Raw genomic sequence first — 17,495 nt, forward strand, 5'->3', positions numbered from 1 at the left:
AAGAAACTACATTGTACTTAGCTGTGAATATTGACATTCGTTATATAAAATAACATGTAGCTAATGGGCTCTGTTATTTCATGAAGGTGTATAGTAACTAAGAAATAAAACCTGATCTTTGTTTTTCTGAAAATGCTCCGTGTAAGTCAGACTTTCACAAGGTGTTTTACATAGTTTCAAAATCATGAGTATTTTTCTGTAAAGAAATTCATCATTTTGGGGGTGCCTAGGTGGCTCAGTCAGCTAAGCATCTGCCTTCAGTTCAGGTCATGATCCCAGGATCCCAGGATACTGGGATCGAGCCCCATGTTGGGCTCCCTGCTCAGCAGGGAGTCTGCTTCTCCCTCTCCCTCTCCCTCTCCCCTTGCTCGTGTTCTCTCTTAAGTAAATAAATAAATAAAAATTTAAAAAGAAATTCATCATTTAGTTTGATTGGTACTCACGGGTATGCTTTGATTTGTACATACACATTTCCTTTGATTGTGTGTTTTATCTCCTAACTGTTGATTGCAGAGGTGCCTTTTTTTGCCTTTTTTGAAGCCACCTGCTCATTCAGTTGAATTGATTAAGCAACATACAGTGAAGAGTAGAGAGTCCTTTCTTTAGCTCTAGAAATAGAATTTCGTTGTTACTCATCATGATATGCTCATTCATAGATACACAGATGCGACCAGCAAATATGAATCTGTCATGAAAACAGAGCCAACTGTTTCTGAATATACGATTCGTTCAAAAGAAAGGATTTGCCACTGTTTTTCTAAGGTAAGATTTGATTGGTTCCGAGAAATGTAAAAACTTAATATGTGGAATAACAACCATAAATCAACCATAAATCAACCATAAATAATTTTCTCACATTTATTTGTAGGATGAGAAGCCTGTTGAAGCTATTCGAATATGTTCTGAAGTTTTACAGATGGAACCTGACAATGTGAATGCTCTGAAAGATCGAGCAGAGGCCTATTTAATAGAGGAAATGTATGATGAAGGTAAATTTTTAAGGATTTTGATTTGCAGTACCTAAAAGTTGATGTATATGAAATTAGTACATGTTTAACATCCTTTTGTTTAGAATAAGTTTACCAGAGTAGCTAAAAATGTTGATGACTGTAGGAAAATGGCAGAGAACTTGAAAATTATTCTCCTTTAGTGGAACTTGAAAGGTATATCATATGAGGATAGCATTCTGCTCTTGAAACCAGTTCAGTAGAATATAAAAATAAAAAAATTTAGCCTTTATTTGTTGTAGACAAGTTAGAATAGGTAAATAGCAAAATAGAAAATTTGAGTAATAGATTTCATATCATCTGGAGCTAATTGTTATTCATCTGGGATTTAGATCTTTCAGACTTTTTCTCTGCATATATATTAGTCTGTTTTATACATGTGCATGTATAGATATATTCTGTGCATATACACAGTATACATATTATACCTGTAACATACATATATGTGTCATATATGCCTGAATATAAAATGGTCTTCTGGACCATTGAGCTATTGAGTGACTTCTGGATAGTTGCTTTGTTGAAGCTGAGGTAACAGAGTTTCCTGCTAGATGTTGTAAGGGTCTTAAATAAATAAGGGCAGAGTCCTATCTTTGGAACATAACTAAGGCATATACAATAATATATATATTTAAAAAATAATCCTTTCATATTAGTTGTTTGTGACTTTTTTCATTTGGCAGTATGCTATGAACATTTAGGAAAAACAGTTTTTAAAAGAAGAGAGCCTTATAGCCCTTATTGCAAAGTTTTCGTTTCAAATTAGGTAAAGCATTTTAAATTGAAAATGGTAAGAGTATTTTTCTGGTAAAACGAGGCTTGTGGTGCTCTTCCCCCCCCCCCCCCCCAATTAAGTGCTAAATATTTATATGATAAAATGTGAAGCTATTAATATGTCTTAAATTTAATGTCATGTTAAAGTAATTATATTATGGTAAGTTGTAATCCTTGATAACATTTTAAATGCAATGAGACTGTATCTGCAGCAATGATAATTCAGATAGGTTTGTGGTACTTTTTTTTTTTTTTTTAAGAGAAAGAGTGTGCAGGTGGGGAGGGGCAGAGGGAGATGGAGAGAGAGAGGGAGAGAGATTGAATCTTAAGCAGGCTCCATGCTTAGCAGGGCTTGATCTCATGATCCTGAGATTGTGACTTGAGTTGAAATCAAGAGTAGGATGCTTAACTGACCGAGCTACCCAGGCACCCCTCTTTTTTTTTTTTTTAAGGCACACTGATTATTCACTTTTTTTCCTGCTTTTCACAATTTGAAAAGAATCTAGCTCTTAAGCAGTTTCCGATGAGTGATAACAACTATAGTTACTGCTATTTGTGGGACATTTTTTAGTATAGTCCTTGAGGTTTGATTGAGGCTTGAAATGTACGCAATCAAAATAATCTTCAAGAAGATCCTGTTAGCATCCTTGTTCTTTCATGTTTGAGCTACTGTGTCTACTCAGTGAGATTGGCTCTCAGATTTTGCATTGCCATTAGTTTTTGGAACTCTTCATCAAAGGTACTTTTGTCAGTCCTCAGCTCTAATTGTGAAATTAGAGAAGTTGCAGAATATAAAAGCTTAGCTGTTAAAAGAAGGTTAAATCTTGTAGGCTGCTACAGATAATTTGAAGATGCTTTTGTAATTTGAATGGTAAACTGATTTGTTTTTTTTTTAGAGAAACTTGACAGCTTCATTCTTGATGAAAAAGATGCTTAGTACTAATTTAACAGAATAGCTCTGTCTTTGGAGTCTGTTTTTTCCTTTAAAAATTTCTTTTAAATAGTTTATTCTTTGTCTTTGTTAGTATGTTTGGATTATACAGTGGGGAATCTTTCTGAATTATGGTTTTAGAGTAAAATGGTTGTTTGAGGGTGCCTGGATGTCTCAGTTGGTTAAGCTTTTGCCTTTGGCTCAAGTCACGATCCCAGGGTCCTGGGATTGAGCCTTACATTGGGCTCCTTGCTCACTCGGGAGCCTGCTTCTCCCTCTCCCTCTGCATGTACTCTCTCCCCCTGCTTGTGCTCTCTCTCTGTCAAACAAATGAATATTTTTTAAATAAATGGTTGTTTGAGTCACAAGTATGGCAATTAAGCAACCTTATGGAGAAATTGATAATGGAATTCCTAGGTCTCTCAATTTGGGGGGTGGATTGAGATGCCAAGGAGACCTGTATATCTGAAACTGAAGGGTATTACTTGACTTGTTTTGAATTGGAAGTTTAGTGAGTGATGTAGAGGAGTGATAATCTTACTTAACTAGGCTAAATCATATTTTGAAATCCCATGTTAAAATATGAGGGCTTTTTAATTCTGTTTACTGGTTTACCTTTTTTTAAGTAAGCAGTTTAAAACGAGGTAGGAATATAATGAGTAAAGAAAAACAATGTTTAGGTTAGTGAATAATGGAACATGGAGATTAATTTGGGGATTATGACAGAATCATCAGGAAAAATTTTAGGGGATTCCACTCACTAGAAAGTAAGTAAAATAAGACTGTTGTTTGAGGATAATGCTGAAAACATGAAAAATGAAGGACGCTCTTCAGATCTATATGAGTAATTCTTTTCATAGCTTTTGAGAGGAGCAAACTGACTTTGGAGCAATACTAAATAATCAGTAAAGCTCCTTTGAATATAAGGATGATTCAGGTGTCCTTATGACATAAGCAGTTATATTGGCTAGAATTTAAGCTATATGAGGACGTGTGTCTCTTTTATTAAGTGATCCATGTCTGCTCCTTGTGCCTGACACATAGCAGGCAGTCATATATTTGCTGAATGAATGAATGTAGTTTATTTATCAATAAGGTCCTAGTCGAAAGAGTATGGGGTTTAGAATTCATCCTGAATTTGAGTGTGACTGTACCATAAATTTTTTGAAATTGTTACTTGTAGGAAAATTCATATAACATAAAATTGGTCATCTTAGCCATTTTTTTAAAGTTTTTAATCACTGGGTGCTCATTATGACAAGTGCACTCCTTAATCTCCCATCACCTAATTCACCCATCCCCTCACTTACTTCCTCTCTCATAACCATGAGTTTGTTCTCTATAGTTAAGAGTCTGAAGAGCGCCTGGCTGGCTCAGTCGGTAGAGCATGTGACTCTTAATCTCAGGGTTGTGAATTCGAGTCCCACCTTGGATGTAGAGATTACTTTAAAAAAGAGTATGTTCCTTGATTTTTCTACTTTTCTTTTTGCTCATTTTGCTGTGTTTCTTAAATTCCACAATGAGTGAAATCATAGGTATTTTGTCTTTCTCTGACTTAATCCAGTTAGCATTATACTCTCTAGCTCCATTTATGTCATTGCAAATGGCAAGATTTCATTCTTTATTATGGCTGAATAACATGCTATTACAAATGTATATCACATCTTTATTCATTCATCTATATCCATGGACACTTCGGCTGCTTCCATATCCTGGCTATTGTAAATAATGCTTCTATACACATAAAACTGCATGTATTCCTTTGAATTAGTGTTTTCATATTCTTTGGGTAAAGACCAAAGTATTTGGTATTGTGATTGCTGGATTGTAGGGTAGTTCTAGTTTTAACTTTTTGAGGAACCGCCATACTGTTTTCCAGAGTGGCTGTACCAGTTTACATTCCCACCAACAGTTTAAGAGAGTTCATTTTTTCCCCACATTTTTGTCAGCACCTGTTGTTTCTTGTGTTATTGATTTTAGCCATTCTCACAGCTCTGAGTGATATCTTATTATAGTTTTGATACACATTTCTCTAATGATAAGTGATGATGAGCATTTTTTCAGGTGTCTGTTGACTATCTGGGTGTCTTTTTTGAAGAAAGGTCTTTTATGTCTTCTGCTCATTTTTTAAATTGGATTGCTTTTTGGGTGTTGAGATTTACAAGAGTCACAAGTATGGCAATTAAGCAACCTCCTGGAGAAATTGATAATGGGATTCATAGGTCTCTCAATTTGGGGGGTGGATTGAGGTGCTCATACTTGTGATTCTGTTCTTTATATATTTTGGATACTAACCCTTTATTGGATATGTCATTTGCAGATATCTTCTTTCATTTGGTAGGTTGCCATTTAGTTTTGTTGATTATTTCCTTTGTTGTACAGAAGCTTTTTTTTTTTTATGTAGTTACAATAGTGTATGTTGCTTTTGTTTCCCTTGCCTCAGGAGACCTATCTAGAGAAAAGTTGCTATGGCCAATGTTAGAGAAATTACTGCCTATGCTCTCTTCAAGGACTTTTATGATTTTAGGTCTCACATTTAGGTCTTTTTTTTTTTTTTAAAGATTTTATTTATTCATGAGAGATGGAGAGGCAGAGACATAGGCGGATGGAGAAGCAGGCTCCTCACACGGAGCCCGATGTGGGACTCGATCCAGCAACCTGGGATCAGACCCTCGGCCAAAGGCAGATGCTCAACCGCTGAGCCACCCAGGTGTCCCTCACATTTAGGTCTTTAATCCACGTTGAATTTGTTTTTGTGTATGGTGTAAGAACGTGGTCCAGTTTCATTCTTTCGCATGTGGCTGTCCAGGTTTTCCCAACACCATTTGATGAAGAGACACTCTTTTTCCCAATTGGATCTTTTTTCCTGCTTTGTTGAAGATTAATTGACCAGAATGTGGGTGTATTTCTGGATTTTATATTCTGTTCCCTTGATCTGTGTGTCTGTTTTTGTGCCATCACCATCCTGGTTTGATGACTACAGCTTTGTAATATAAGTTGAAGTCTTGCATTTTGATGCCTCCAGCTTTGTTTTTCTTTTTCGAGACTGGCCATTTGTGGTCTTCTATGGTTCCATACAGATGTTAGGATAGTTTGTTCTAGCTCTGTGAAAGATGCTGTTGGCATTTTTGAGAGGGATTGCATTAAAGGTGTAGATTGCTTTGGGTAGTATAGATACCCTAACAATATTTCTTCTTCTAACCCATGAGCATGGAATGTCTTTCCATTTCTTTGTGTTGTCTTCAATTTCTTTCATCAGTGTTTTATAGTTTTCAGAGTACAGGTCTTCTACTTCTTTGGTTAGGTTTATTCCTGGGTATCTTATTATTTTGGGTGCAACTGTAAATAGGATAGCTTTCTTTTTAAAAATTTATTATTATTATTATTATTTTAGGATAGCTTCCTTAATTTTTCTTCCTGCTCTCTCATCACTGATGTATAGAAATGCAACAGATTTCTGTAGATTGATTTTTGTATCCTGTGACTTCACTGAATTTGTTGATCAGTTCTAGCAGTCTTTTGGGTTTTCTGTGTATAGTATGTCATCTGCAAATAGTGAAAGTTTTACTTCTTCCTTACCAATTTGAATGCCTCTTATTTCTTTTTGTTGTCTGCTATAGCTAGCACTCCAGTACTATGTTAATAGAAGTGGTGAGAGTGGACATCCTTGTCTTGTCCCTCACCGTAGAGAAAGGCTCTCAGTTTTTCTCCATTGAGCATGTTTGCTGTGGGTCTTTCATATATGGTGTTTGTTATGTTGAAGTTTGTTCCCTCTAAACCTACTTTATTGAGGGTTTTTATCATGAATGAATGTTATACTTTGTCAAATGCTTTTTCTGCATCTTTTGAAATGACCATATGGTTCTTATCCTTTCTCTTACTGATGGGATGTTGATTGATTTGCGAATACTGAACCACATTTTTGCAGCCCAGTAATAAATCCCACTTGATGATGTTGAATGATTTTTTAAAATTTACTGTTGGATTCAGTTTGCTAGTATTTTATTGAGGATTTTTGCATTTATGTTCATCAGAGATATTGGCCTGTAATTGTGTTGTTGTTGTTGTTGTTGTTTTAATCTGGTTTTGGTGTCAGGGTAATGCTGGCTAATAGAATGAATTTGAAAGTTTACTTTCCTTTTCTATTTTTTGGAACAGTTTGAGAATAGGTATTACCTCTTCTTTAAATGTTTGGTGGAATTCCCTCGTGAAGCCATCTGGTCCTGGACTTTTTTTGTAGGCATTATTTGATTCTTGATTCAATTTCTTTCCTGGTAATCTATCTGTTCACTTTTTTGTTGTTGTTCACATTGTCTATTTCTTCTTCTGTTTCAATTTTGGTAGGTTTTATGTTTCTAGGAATTTATTTCTTTTAGGTTGTCCAATTTATCGTCACATAGTTTTCCATAATATTCTAATTGTTTGTATTTCTGTTATGCTGGTTGTTACTTCTCCTCTCTCATTTGTGGTTTTGTTTTTCTTGCATTCTTTCTCTTTTTTTCTTGATAGTCTGGCTAGAGGTCTCTTAATTTTTTTTTTTTTTTTTTTTTTCCTAAGTATCAGCTCCTGGCTTCATTGATCTGTTCTACCATTTTTGTTCGTTTGTTTTAGTTTATGCATCATTTATTTCTGCTCTAATCTTTTTTTTTTTTAATTTATTTATTCGTGGGAGACAGAGAGAGAGAGGCAGAGACACAGGCAGAGGGAGAAGCAAGCTCCATGCAAGGAGCCTGACGTGGGACTCCATCCTGGGTCTCCAGGATCAGTCCCTGGGCTGAAGGCGGCGTTAAACCGCTGAGCCACCCGGGCTGCCCTCTGCTTTAATCTTTATTCCTTCTGCTGATTTTTTTGTTCGTTTGTTCTTTTTCTAGGTGCTTTAGGTATTAAGTTAGGTTGTTTGAGATTTTTCTTGCATCTTGAGGGAGGCCTGTAAACTTGCCTTTTAGAACAGCTTTTGTTGTGTCCAAAGGTTTTGAACTGTGTGTTTTCATTTGTTTCCATGTAATTTTAAATTTCTTCTTTTATTGATTATTCATTGTATAGTAGCATGTTATTTAAGTAGCATGTGGTCTTCCCAGATTTTTTCTTGGAGTTGACATCTAGTTTCATAGTGTTGTGGTCAGAAAAGATGCATGGTATGACTTCAGTCTTTTTAAATTTGTTGAGGCTTGTTTTGTGGCCTACTATGTGATCTGTTATGGAGGATATTCCATGTGCACTTGAAAAGATTGTGTATTCTTCTGTTTTAGAATGGAATGTTCTTAATATATCTGTTAAAATCATTCCAGTGTCATTCAAAGCCAGTGTTTCCCTGATGATTTTCGGTTTGGATGATCTGTACATTGATGTAAAGTGGGGTGTTAAAGTCCCATACTGTTATATTATTGATTTGTACCTTTATGTTCATTATTAGCTGTTGTATGCTCCTGTGTTGGGTGCATAACTGTTTACAATTGTTTATCTTCTTGTTAGATGGTCTCCTTTATTATTATATAGTATCTTTGTCTCATCACAGTCTTTGTTTTAAAGTTCAGTTTGTCAGATATAACTATTGCTACTCCAGCTTTCTTTTGATATCCATTTGCATGATAAATGTTTTCCCATCTCTTCACTTTCAATCTGTAGGTGTCTTTAGGTCTAAAATGAGTCTCTTGTAGGCAGCATAGAGGTGAATCGTAATTTTTTATCCATTCTGCCACCCTAGATCTTTTGATTAGAATGTTTAGTCCATTTCCATTCAGTAATTATTGATTGATATGTATTTATTGCCATCTTAATTACTTGCTTTGTGGCTGTTTCTGAAGTTTTTTCTGATCCTTTCTTGTCTTTCTTGGCTTGCTGGGGTTTTTTCAGTGATATATTTGAATTTCTTTCTCTTTATTCTTTGTATATTCGTGTTTTTTTATTTGTGGTTACCATTAGGTTTGTATAAAACTTCCGCATATAGCAATTTATATTAAGTTGATGGTCATTTAAGTTTAACCTGTTCTTCCCCCCCATGTTTTAGGTATATGTTGTCCTATTTTGTATCCTTTTGTGTGTTCCTTGACTGATTTCTTACATAAATATTCATTTTTATTTCTTTTGTGTTTTTTGGTCTTTCGTGTTTCTTTTCCACTCAGAGAGTCCCCTTTAATACTTCCTGCTGGGCTGGTTTAGTGGTCATGAACTCTAATTTTATTGTTTGGGATAGCCTATCTCTCCTTCTATTCTAAATGATAGCTTCGCTGGATAGAATATTCTTTGATATAGTTTTTTCCCATTTAGCACTTTGGATATCTTATACCACTCTTTTCTGGCTTGGAAAGTTGCTGCTGAAAAATCCGCTGATGGCTTTATGAGCCTTCCTTTGTATGCATCTGTCTTCTTTTGTCTTGCTTTTAATATTTTTTCTTTGTCACTGTATTTTTGCCATTTTATTTTTATTTTTTATTTTTTTTATTTAAGAGGGAGAGAGAGAGAGAGGCAGAGACACAGGCAGAGGGAGAAGCAGGCTCCATGCCGGGAGCCCAATACAGGACTCGATCCCGGGACTCCAGAATCATGCCCTGGGTCAAAGGCAGGCGCTAAACTGCTGAGCCACCCAGGGATCCCCTGTTTTTGCCATTTTCATTACAGTATGTCTTGTTGTGGATCTGCTTTTGTTGGGGATTCTCTGTGCCTCCTGGATCTGGATATGTATTTCCTTCCCCAGATTAGGGAAGTTTTCAGCTATTATTTTTTTGAATAAATTCTCTGGCCCCTTTTCTCTCTCTTCTTCTGCGATTCCTATAATATGAATGTCATTATATTTGATGGAGTCACTGAGTTTCCTAAGTCTATTCTTGTTCTGCATAATTCTTTTTTCTTCCTTTGGTTCAGCTTGATCACTTTCCATTACTTTTCTATAGGTCATTAATTTATTCCTCTGCTTTTTCCATCCTACTCTTCTATCAGATGTGTTTCTCATTTTGTTCGTTGAGCCCTTTATCTCTATGTTATTCCTTATCTCCATGTTAATCATCTCACTGATATTCTTCTACTCTTTCCTCAAGTCCAGTGAGTATCCTTATGATCATTCATTGCTTCAAATTCTCCATCAGGCATGTTACTTAGATCTGTTTCACTTAGATTTGTAGCCATGGCCTCGTCTTGTTTATTCATTTGGGACATAATTCTTCTGTTTTTTTCATTTGTCCAAGTTTTGGTGCCTGTTTCTATGTGTGAGGAAAGTCAGCTTCCTCTCCTGTTCTTAAGGGCAGTGGCTTTATGAAGAAGAGCTCCTGTAGTGTCCTGCTGTGTGATGTGCCCCATTCCCCAAGGCCCTTCTCTTCCAGGAGTGTCTTTAGTGCGTACTTGTCTGTTGTGTCCTGGCCACTTTATCCTTCAGGCTTTTTGTCTGCAAAGGCTCTCTTTGCCTATTGTGGACAGTGTTTGGTACCGGCCTAAGTTTTAACTAGGTGTGCTCTAGTCTGCTTGTGAAATATGACCTGTTGCCACTGCCACTGGAACCAAGGCCTTGCAAAACCCAGATGGGAAGATGCAGTGTTGGCAGGGGTTTGTGCTGGTCTGGGGAAGGGTGCCTGCCCCACTGGGATGGTGGTAGGTGTGCCTATGAAGGATGGTTCTTCTAGGGCACAGCGTTGGGGGGACTTGGTGTAAGCAAGTTAGGTAGCAAGTGTTGGTCTTGCACTGGTTCCTGCAGGTCTGTACTTATGCTGGGGCCACACAGGGAAATGGTGGTGGCCACCAGTTCCTTTGATCCTGAGGGCATGGGGCAGGGGTGTCTCCGTGAATGCTGCCTCTCTGGGACACACTCTGAAATGAGCAAGTAACCTGCCCACTGTGTGCCCTAGGTATTCTTCAGATCGCTGTTTCCATGCTGTGTCTCCACGGGCTGTTTGCTTTGCCTTTTCTCCCAGAGCCAAGCAAGCTGACTCCTAAAATTCTAGGCTTTAAGCCCCACTGGTTGTAAGAACCACAATATTTGGGCTCTCTCACTTTCCTAGCCACTTGTTATATAAAGCTGTTCTTTTCTCTCTAGTCTTTTTAAACTCTTTATTTCCATTTCCTTATGTTAGGTCCTTATTTTTTCCCATATGCTGTTGCTTCCTGGGCTCCATCTCATTTCATCTGTCTCTTTATGATAGTTTTTATCTTTTTTTTTTTTTTTTGAGTGTTGACTACTCATATTTTTATCTCTTCTTTATCTCTGGTGAGTTCTTACTCTGCTTTGGGAGTACCCTTAAAAGAGATGATTGGGTTAAGTTTTGAAAAAGTTATACTGTAATGTCTGCTCAGATTTTTCATGTATTTGGCTCATGTTCTAATGTATGTTCATCAGGTAAGTTTTTGGCACTCTTTTCCTGTTTCAATTTAAAAATTGTCTTGTGGGTAGCCTGGGTGGCTCAGCAGTTTAGTGCTGCCTTCAGCCCAGGGTATGACTCTGGAGACCTGGGATCGAATCCCATGTCGGGCTTCCTGCATGGAGCCTGCTTCTCCCTCTGCCTGTGTCTCTGCTTCTCTCTCTCTGTCTCTCATGAATAAAGAAATAAAATCTTAAAAAAAAAATTGTCTTGAGTTGAGGCTGCATACCATTTTTTAAAAATGATCATAAAATGACTTATGTGGCCCTAGCTATTTGTGGGAAAGTGCTTTGTGTGTGTGTGCGTGTGTGTGTGTGTAAGGGAATGCTGGTGTATAAGGGAGTATAGCACTGGGTGTGTGTGTGTGTAGGGGAGTGCTGGGGACAGGCAGCCTTCTCTATTTAACAGTTGCAATACTCTGCCTGTTTCCACAGACATTCTGCCTCCTGCTAAAAGGGCCTATCCAAATGGCCGTGCCCTCTCTGCTTCTCTGCCCTCTTCCTTTCCTACACCAACGGGGTGGTGTATCTTTTGCGCTTGAGTCCCTCACATTCAGAGAGCATATAGTTGCTGGGGGTTCCTGAGGTGTGCTGCCCAGGGCAATTTGCTGTCTCGTTGTATTCTGTTTTTTTCCCATCTGTCTTTTCCCTAGTAAGGCCTCTGCTTTATCTCCACTGTGTCTGGTTCTGGATTTCATGGTTCTTGTACTATGCAAAGGACATATACGGTCACTTAGGGTGAGTCCATCTACACAGAAAGTATGTTTTGCTGGCATTTTCTGTGATTTTTTTTTTTTTTTTGCCATTGGGCTTTCTCACTGTTTGCTTCCCCCACTCATCTCGGATTCATGGCTGCCATTAGCTAATTTTAGCAGGCCTTGTGCAGTTTGTTTTGCATAATATTCTGGACGAGAAGATTGGTGTTCCATGGGCATGTTTATATTGGGGTCTGATGTACTTTTTAAAAGGCTCTCCAAGTCCCTGTACTGTGAATAGACTTTTAGGAGAATAAGGATGAAAGCTGGGAACAGCTGTTATAAAGCTGTTAACAGCTGTTCAGGTATATTAATGAATGACTGCAGCACAGTGGTAATTGGGGAAATGGTGAGAAGCAGTGGAATTCTGGATATATTTTCAGGGGAAGCTGATCTGAGATTTGCTGATGGACTGGTGGAGTGAAAGAGGGCAGTCATTTGCAGCTGTGTGGGTCTGTCTTTGAGATGCTGCTTCTGCACCGGGGAGCTTCGGGCAGGCTTTAAGTGGGTAGGACTGATTCACAGGACGACTTCCCCTGTGGCGCTTGTCATCTTGCCCAGTTGCCAAAATGAGCAGTGCCATAGTCACCTTACTGATCGGCTGGAATCCTTTGGTGTATTTAAATTCTGGATGGAACGGCTTTTCCTTGGTTTGTTCCAGGTCTGCCATAGAAATCTTGAGTGCCTGGGGGCATAGTTCTGCATCTCTTCCTGGTCCCTGTGCAGCCACACGAGGAGCCACTCCATATTCATATCTTCTATTCAGTTTAGAGGATGGTCTTGGGCCCCACTGGGCTGAATGCTGTAGCTGCTTCACACACGAGGGGAAAGCCTGGGAGACGTTCTTCAGTCATCTCACAAATGGTTACCTTAAAGCTGCTCCTGCTTTCTAAGTGTTCAACTGAGGATCCTTGGCCATAAAGAATGGCTCCCAAATTTGCTAGGATTGTGGTTCTCTATGCTTAGGTTTATTATTAATATGATCCCATTTATTTCCTCTCTTTCAGAAATTTATGAAAATTTCTGGTCTGCTGTTTTTAGTGCTGCCATGCTTCTATTCTTATGTTTTTGTTTGTCATTTCAGTGGGGGCGTGGGATGTAAGGGAGGCACACTCCTGTGCTGTCTGCCACCTTGGTCTAGTTGTTTGCATTGTTCCTTAATAATTGAGTGTGTGTGGGGGGGTATATGGAAGAAAAAGGACTTGGGAAGATTTTTTTAGGTTCAGAGGATAGAAAATGAATTGGCTAATTTGTAGTAGATGTTTTTTCAGGTCCTTAATATTTCTGGCTTATTCTACTTCTCATGGATGCTTAATATAGGATAAGCCTAATTGGGTATTATTTACTTTTTCTCTGAAGATTCCTCCTTGAAGGATAGAATCTAAGAAAATATAATTTAAAATCTAGTTTATGCCTATGGGAAGTTTAAGCATCACTCATATTAATTTTCTAATTACCTACCTGTAATGATGTGAATGCAGGAAACCGCCTATAATTTTGTATTTTTTCTGGATAGGGAAAAATGTGTCTACCTTAAGTTTTAATAAAAGGGTAGGATATAAACCTGTTTTAACTGTAGAGTTTGCATGAATAGTAAAATTGCATGTATTGAAACATTTTCTTCTTGTATTAAATTCCTTCAAAGTACATTTCCTTACTAGGTTATGGTATCAAGTGTTATTGGAATTGATTTTATTTTATGGGTATTAATTTTAAAGTTAAAACTCACTACTCTCTATGATAGTTTTGTGTACTAAATTGGAAAGGTATTTTATGTTGTCACTATGGGTTGGGTGACTGTAGTAATGTTTCATATTAGTATTTAATGTTAATGCATTGAGGCAGGAATTAGGATAAAAGCTTAAAATGTACCCTCCATGGACCAGAGGTGGTGTTGGTTCATTTTTTCCTGTAGTGCAGGCTACTTTCAGTAATTCTCCCATCTGCAAGGGATACCTTCCAAGACCTCCAGTGGATGGAGGTTACAGATCATATCCAACCCTGTCTACACTGTTTTTTCCTACACATAATACCAATGATACCTAGGTACCATAATACATAATTCATACTTAGGCATGGTAAGAGATTAATAATATTAGAACAATTACAATGATATACTATAGTAAAAGTTACGTGAAGGCGGTGTCTCTCAAAATATCTTATTGTCCTGTACTCATTCTTGTGATGATGGGAGATAAAACAGCTGATGCCTCCATGATGAGATAAAGTGAGGGCAATGGCTTAGGCATTGTGACATGGCATTAGGCTGCTAGTGACCTTCCAGCAGTATGTCAGAAGGATCATTTGTCTCGTAAATGCCTTCCAAAATTAGCTGTGCCAGGACAAATCCTCAGGCATGCTATCCAGAGAGAGATTTTTTCCCCACGGTGAAATGCACTCCCTAAAAACTAGAATTTGAATCCAACAGTCCCTTATTTGAGATGTCTGCTTCTCAAGACCACTCCCAGATTTGGTGATGCAGTAGGAGGAGGATACACGGGATTCAGCATACAGTTGTACTCAGGCTCAGATTTATTCTACTGAAAGGATACAGAGTAACATCAGCAAAGGGTAAAGGACACGTGGCACGAAATCCAGAGAATTCCAGGTAGAAGACTCTAAGAGTCTTTCTCTTTGAAATCACAAGACAAGCTATAATTCCTCAAGATGTGCATGGTGCTGTCTGCCGGGGAAGCTTGCTAGAGTGCCAGTGCCCTGAACATTTATGAGGGGTTGGTCAGCCAGGCACCTTCTGCCCTGACTGCACCCAAATTCGTTTCCCAGAAGGAAAGACCATGTTTAACATAAACTACAGTGTACAAACATTGAGGCACGGTGAGCCATTCTTACCAGGAAACGGCAGGAACACTCCTTCAGAGACGCCAGCCAGGACCAACCTTGCCAGCAGCAGGCCTTTCTCAGGATAAGTCTCCGGTTTGCTGTGTTGACTCTTTTTTACGTGACTCAGATATTCTGATGCCTTGTGTTCTAGATATTAAAGCGTTCTAAGCTGAGGCATGCTAAAGTATTAAATCTGAGAAAGGTTTAATGTGGATTGTTATCAGATCCCTGTACTAGGACAGTGTCATCTGCTCTGGGTGACAGCTTAAAAAGTAACAGTTCCTGCTGAAGCCCTTGGGTGACTTAGATGTTCTGATTGCTGATGGTTCTTCTTGCTGCCTTTCTAATCCTCTGATTCTTCTGAATTGTGGACTCGTAGCTGACCGTGCAGATTTTCTTTGCCATAGTCTTAACTTTCCTATGTAACCATCAGTTCAGTTGTAGTGATGGTAAGACTGCTTTGTATAAAGTACAGATCTTAAAATCTCTCAGAAGTGGGGCAATGGTACTGTGGGAAGGTGGGCAGGTAGACAGCAATGAGTTTAATTGACTGGGAGTAAAAAGCTACCTAAAGTCAGCCTTCATTATGCCTTTTAGAAGTTGGCTAACACAATCATCACCACCACTTCTTAGGCTCTTAGCAGTAATGGCAAAAGAGTGAAGGGGCCAGGATGGTGACTTGAGAGTCAATCTTTCAGGATAAGTAGAGGTTACAAGTTACAGTTCCTTTAACAGCATTATCTTAAACATTTTGACAGCTATTCAGGATTATGAAACTGCTCAGGAACACAATGAAAATGATCAGCAGATTCGGGAAGGTCTGGAAAAGGCACAAAGGCTATTGAAACAGTCGCAGAAACGAGATTATTATAAAATCTTGGGAGTAAAAAGGTGAGTTATTTAAAATTTACATTGTTATTTTTAATAAACTGTTTTAAAGCTTATTGTTGCTCGTTTTTCTCCTCTGATTCAGTTCCTTGCTATTTAATTTTAGTCATGGGTTAAACCTAACCATCTTTCACATCATAAACATCACGAAGCTATTTTGTTACAGGCAGATTTCTTTATAGAGATTAGTACTGTGACAATGGGAGATTAGTGATTGGTGACAGAGGTAGGACACTGTAGCATGATTTTTTTTTGGAAGGATAAAGGGGAGGGAGCTTTCTTTTGGTGGGGACAGGACGGGGAGAGCGGAAGGAGAGAGCAAACTTCTCTAGGCTAAGAATAAAGTGGCACTTTGAGAATCAACTTAGAGCCACTGAGATAGACAGAAGCTAGGTAATTTATACAAGATCCACCTTCCCTGAGCAAGGGAGCCATCAGCTTTCAGTCACAGTCTGCACCAGAACTAAGTAAGCTAACCAGAAGCAAAATAAAAAGTGTGGTTCAGAGTCAGAGTTCTCTTTTAATGCCAGGAATTGTATCAGGTAAGTTGGAAATGCAAAGTTTAAAAATGGGTCTGATTTTTTTTTTTAAGAGAAAATTGCAGAGATCAAAAGTAATTTCTTCCCGCTGAGATTCTGAAGGCTGACCAGTTTTCATGATCATCCAGAACTGTACGTTAAGCATTCAGCCTATAATCCCATTGGCACCGTTAGGGAAACCAGTGTCAATTTGCCAGTGGGATCTTAAGTATCTCTTAGTTTTTTTGTGCCAGTGTGTTGGCCACTTCTTAACTAATGACTGATAATATTAATACTGCTCAGAAACGCCAAAAAGCAAGAAATCATTAAAGCATACCGAAAATTAGCACTGCAGTGGCATCCAGATAACTTCCAGAATGAAGAAGAAAAGAAAAAAGCGGAGAAAAAGTTCATTGACATAGCAGCTGCTAAAGAAGTTCTCTCTGATCCAGGTATTGTTGGTCTTTAACATGTTCTGTGCTTCTGAAAGGGCTGAGTCAGCGGTCGGTGGCCTGCTAGCTCTGCAGTAGGAGGACACATGGCAGGCAGTGTCACACGTGGGGGGTGGTGGGCTGCTCTGGGCCACCCCACGGGAGCTGGTGACTGGTCCCCGGCCTTGCAGTTGCAGAAGTCGTTTCAGGCCTGCCCCGGCCAGACTCCTGGCCCTCATGTGCCTGGTGCAGTGGGGAGACCAACAGTCATGGAGGCAGGAGGCCGGATTTACTGCCCTTCTCCTGCACAAGACACTAGAGCTTTTTGAGTCTCCGCTCTTTCACCTTTGATAATGAGAGCACAGCAGTGAGATGTCTTTAGTTCCTTCCACCACCTTCCCAGATCAGTGATGATTTCTTCATGCCAGACTTACAGGAGCTTGACTAGGAAACCAGGCTGCCAGGCTAAAAGGTACAGTGCAGAAAAGGGGAGTGTACACCTAGCCTGGGGGCTTTCCTGGAATCTTGCCCTAAATCAAATGTTCATTAGATTTACTGGTTGCCAGAAATGTTATCACAGGCTAAAATGGCCTGGAAAATGAGAGAAAAGCAAAAAGCAAAGAAATTAGGTAATACTGAACAATATTTAGACATTTCCAGAGGGAATTTAATGTGAATAACTACTGCTTTTTTGTGCCTTTTCATGTCAGCAGGAGCTATGACTTGAGCTAGACAGATTCTTCAAAAATAGAAGGAAATCATGCTCTGTGCCCATTTGGCAAATATTTTTTGAACATCTGCTTATGCTATGGAATTGAAGCTTTACGATCCTCCATTCTCATTTATAATCCCGTATGAGAGGTAGAAGTGTACTTAATGAGTACAGCAGGAAAGTCTGTTCTTTTCCTTAGCAAATGAGTGCCAACATCATGCTTGGTCTGTCCTCTGAGCCTGCACAGTGCACAGGTGGGGCCATGGTCCTGGAGTTGAGGCTCACAGACACAAA

The 17,495-nt window shown here is 38.7% G+C and overlaps 1 protein-coding gene across 1 annotated transcript in view; it reads left to right on the top strand.

The window, feature by feature from the left end:
- DNAJC3 (DnaJ heat shock protein family (Hsp40) member C3) overlaps positions 1-17,495 on the top strand; it is a 93,276-nt gene that overhangs the window by 71,328 nt on the left and 4,453 nt on the right. The window contains exons 8-11 of the mRNA XM_072760870.1: positions 657-762; positions 869-989; positions 15,411-15,543; positions 16,362-16,510. Coding sequence (XP_072616971.1) covers positions 657-762; positions 869-989; positions 15,411-15,543; positions 16,362-16,510 — 509 coding nt within the window. The remainder of the gene's footprint in view (positions 1-656; positions 763-868; positions 990-15,410; positions 15,544-16,361; positions 16,511-17,495) is intronic.

The sequence above is a fragment of the Vulpes vulpes genome, chromosome 6 (genome assembly GCF_048418805.1).
Source record: "Vulpes vulpes isolate BD-2025 chromosome 6, VulVul3, whole genome shotgun sequence".
Classification (NCBI taxonomy): Eukaryota; Metazoa; Chordata; class Mammalia; order Carnivora; family Canidae; genus Vulpes; species Vulpes vulpes.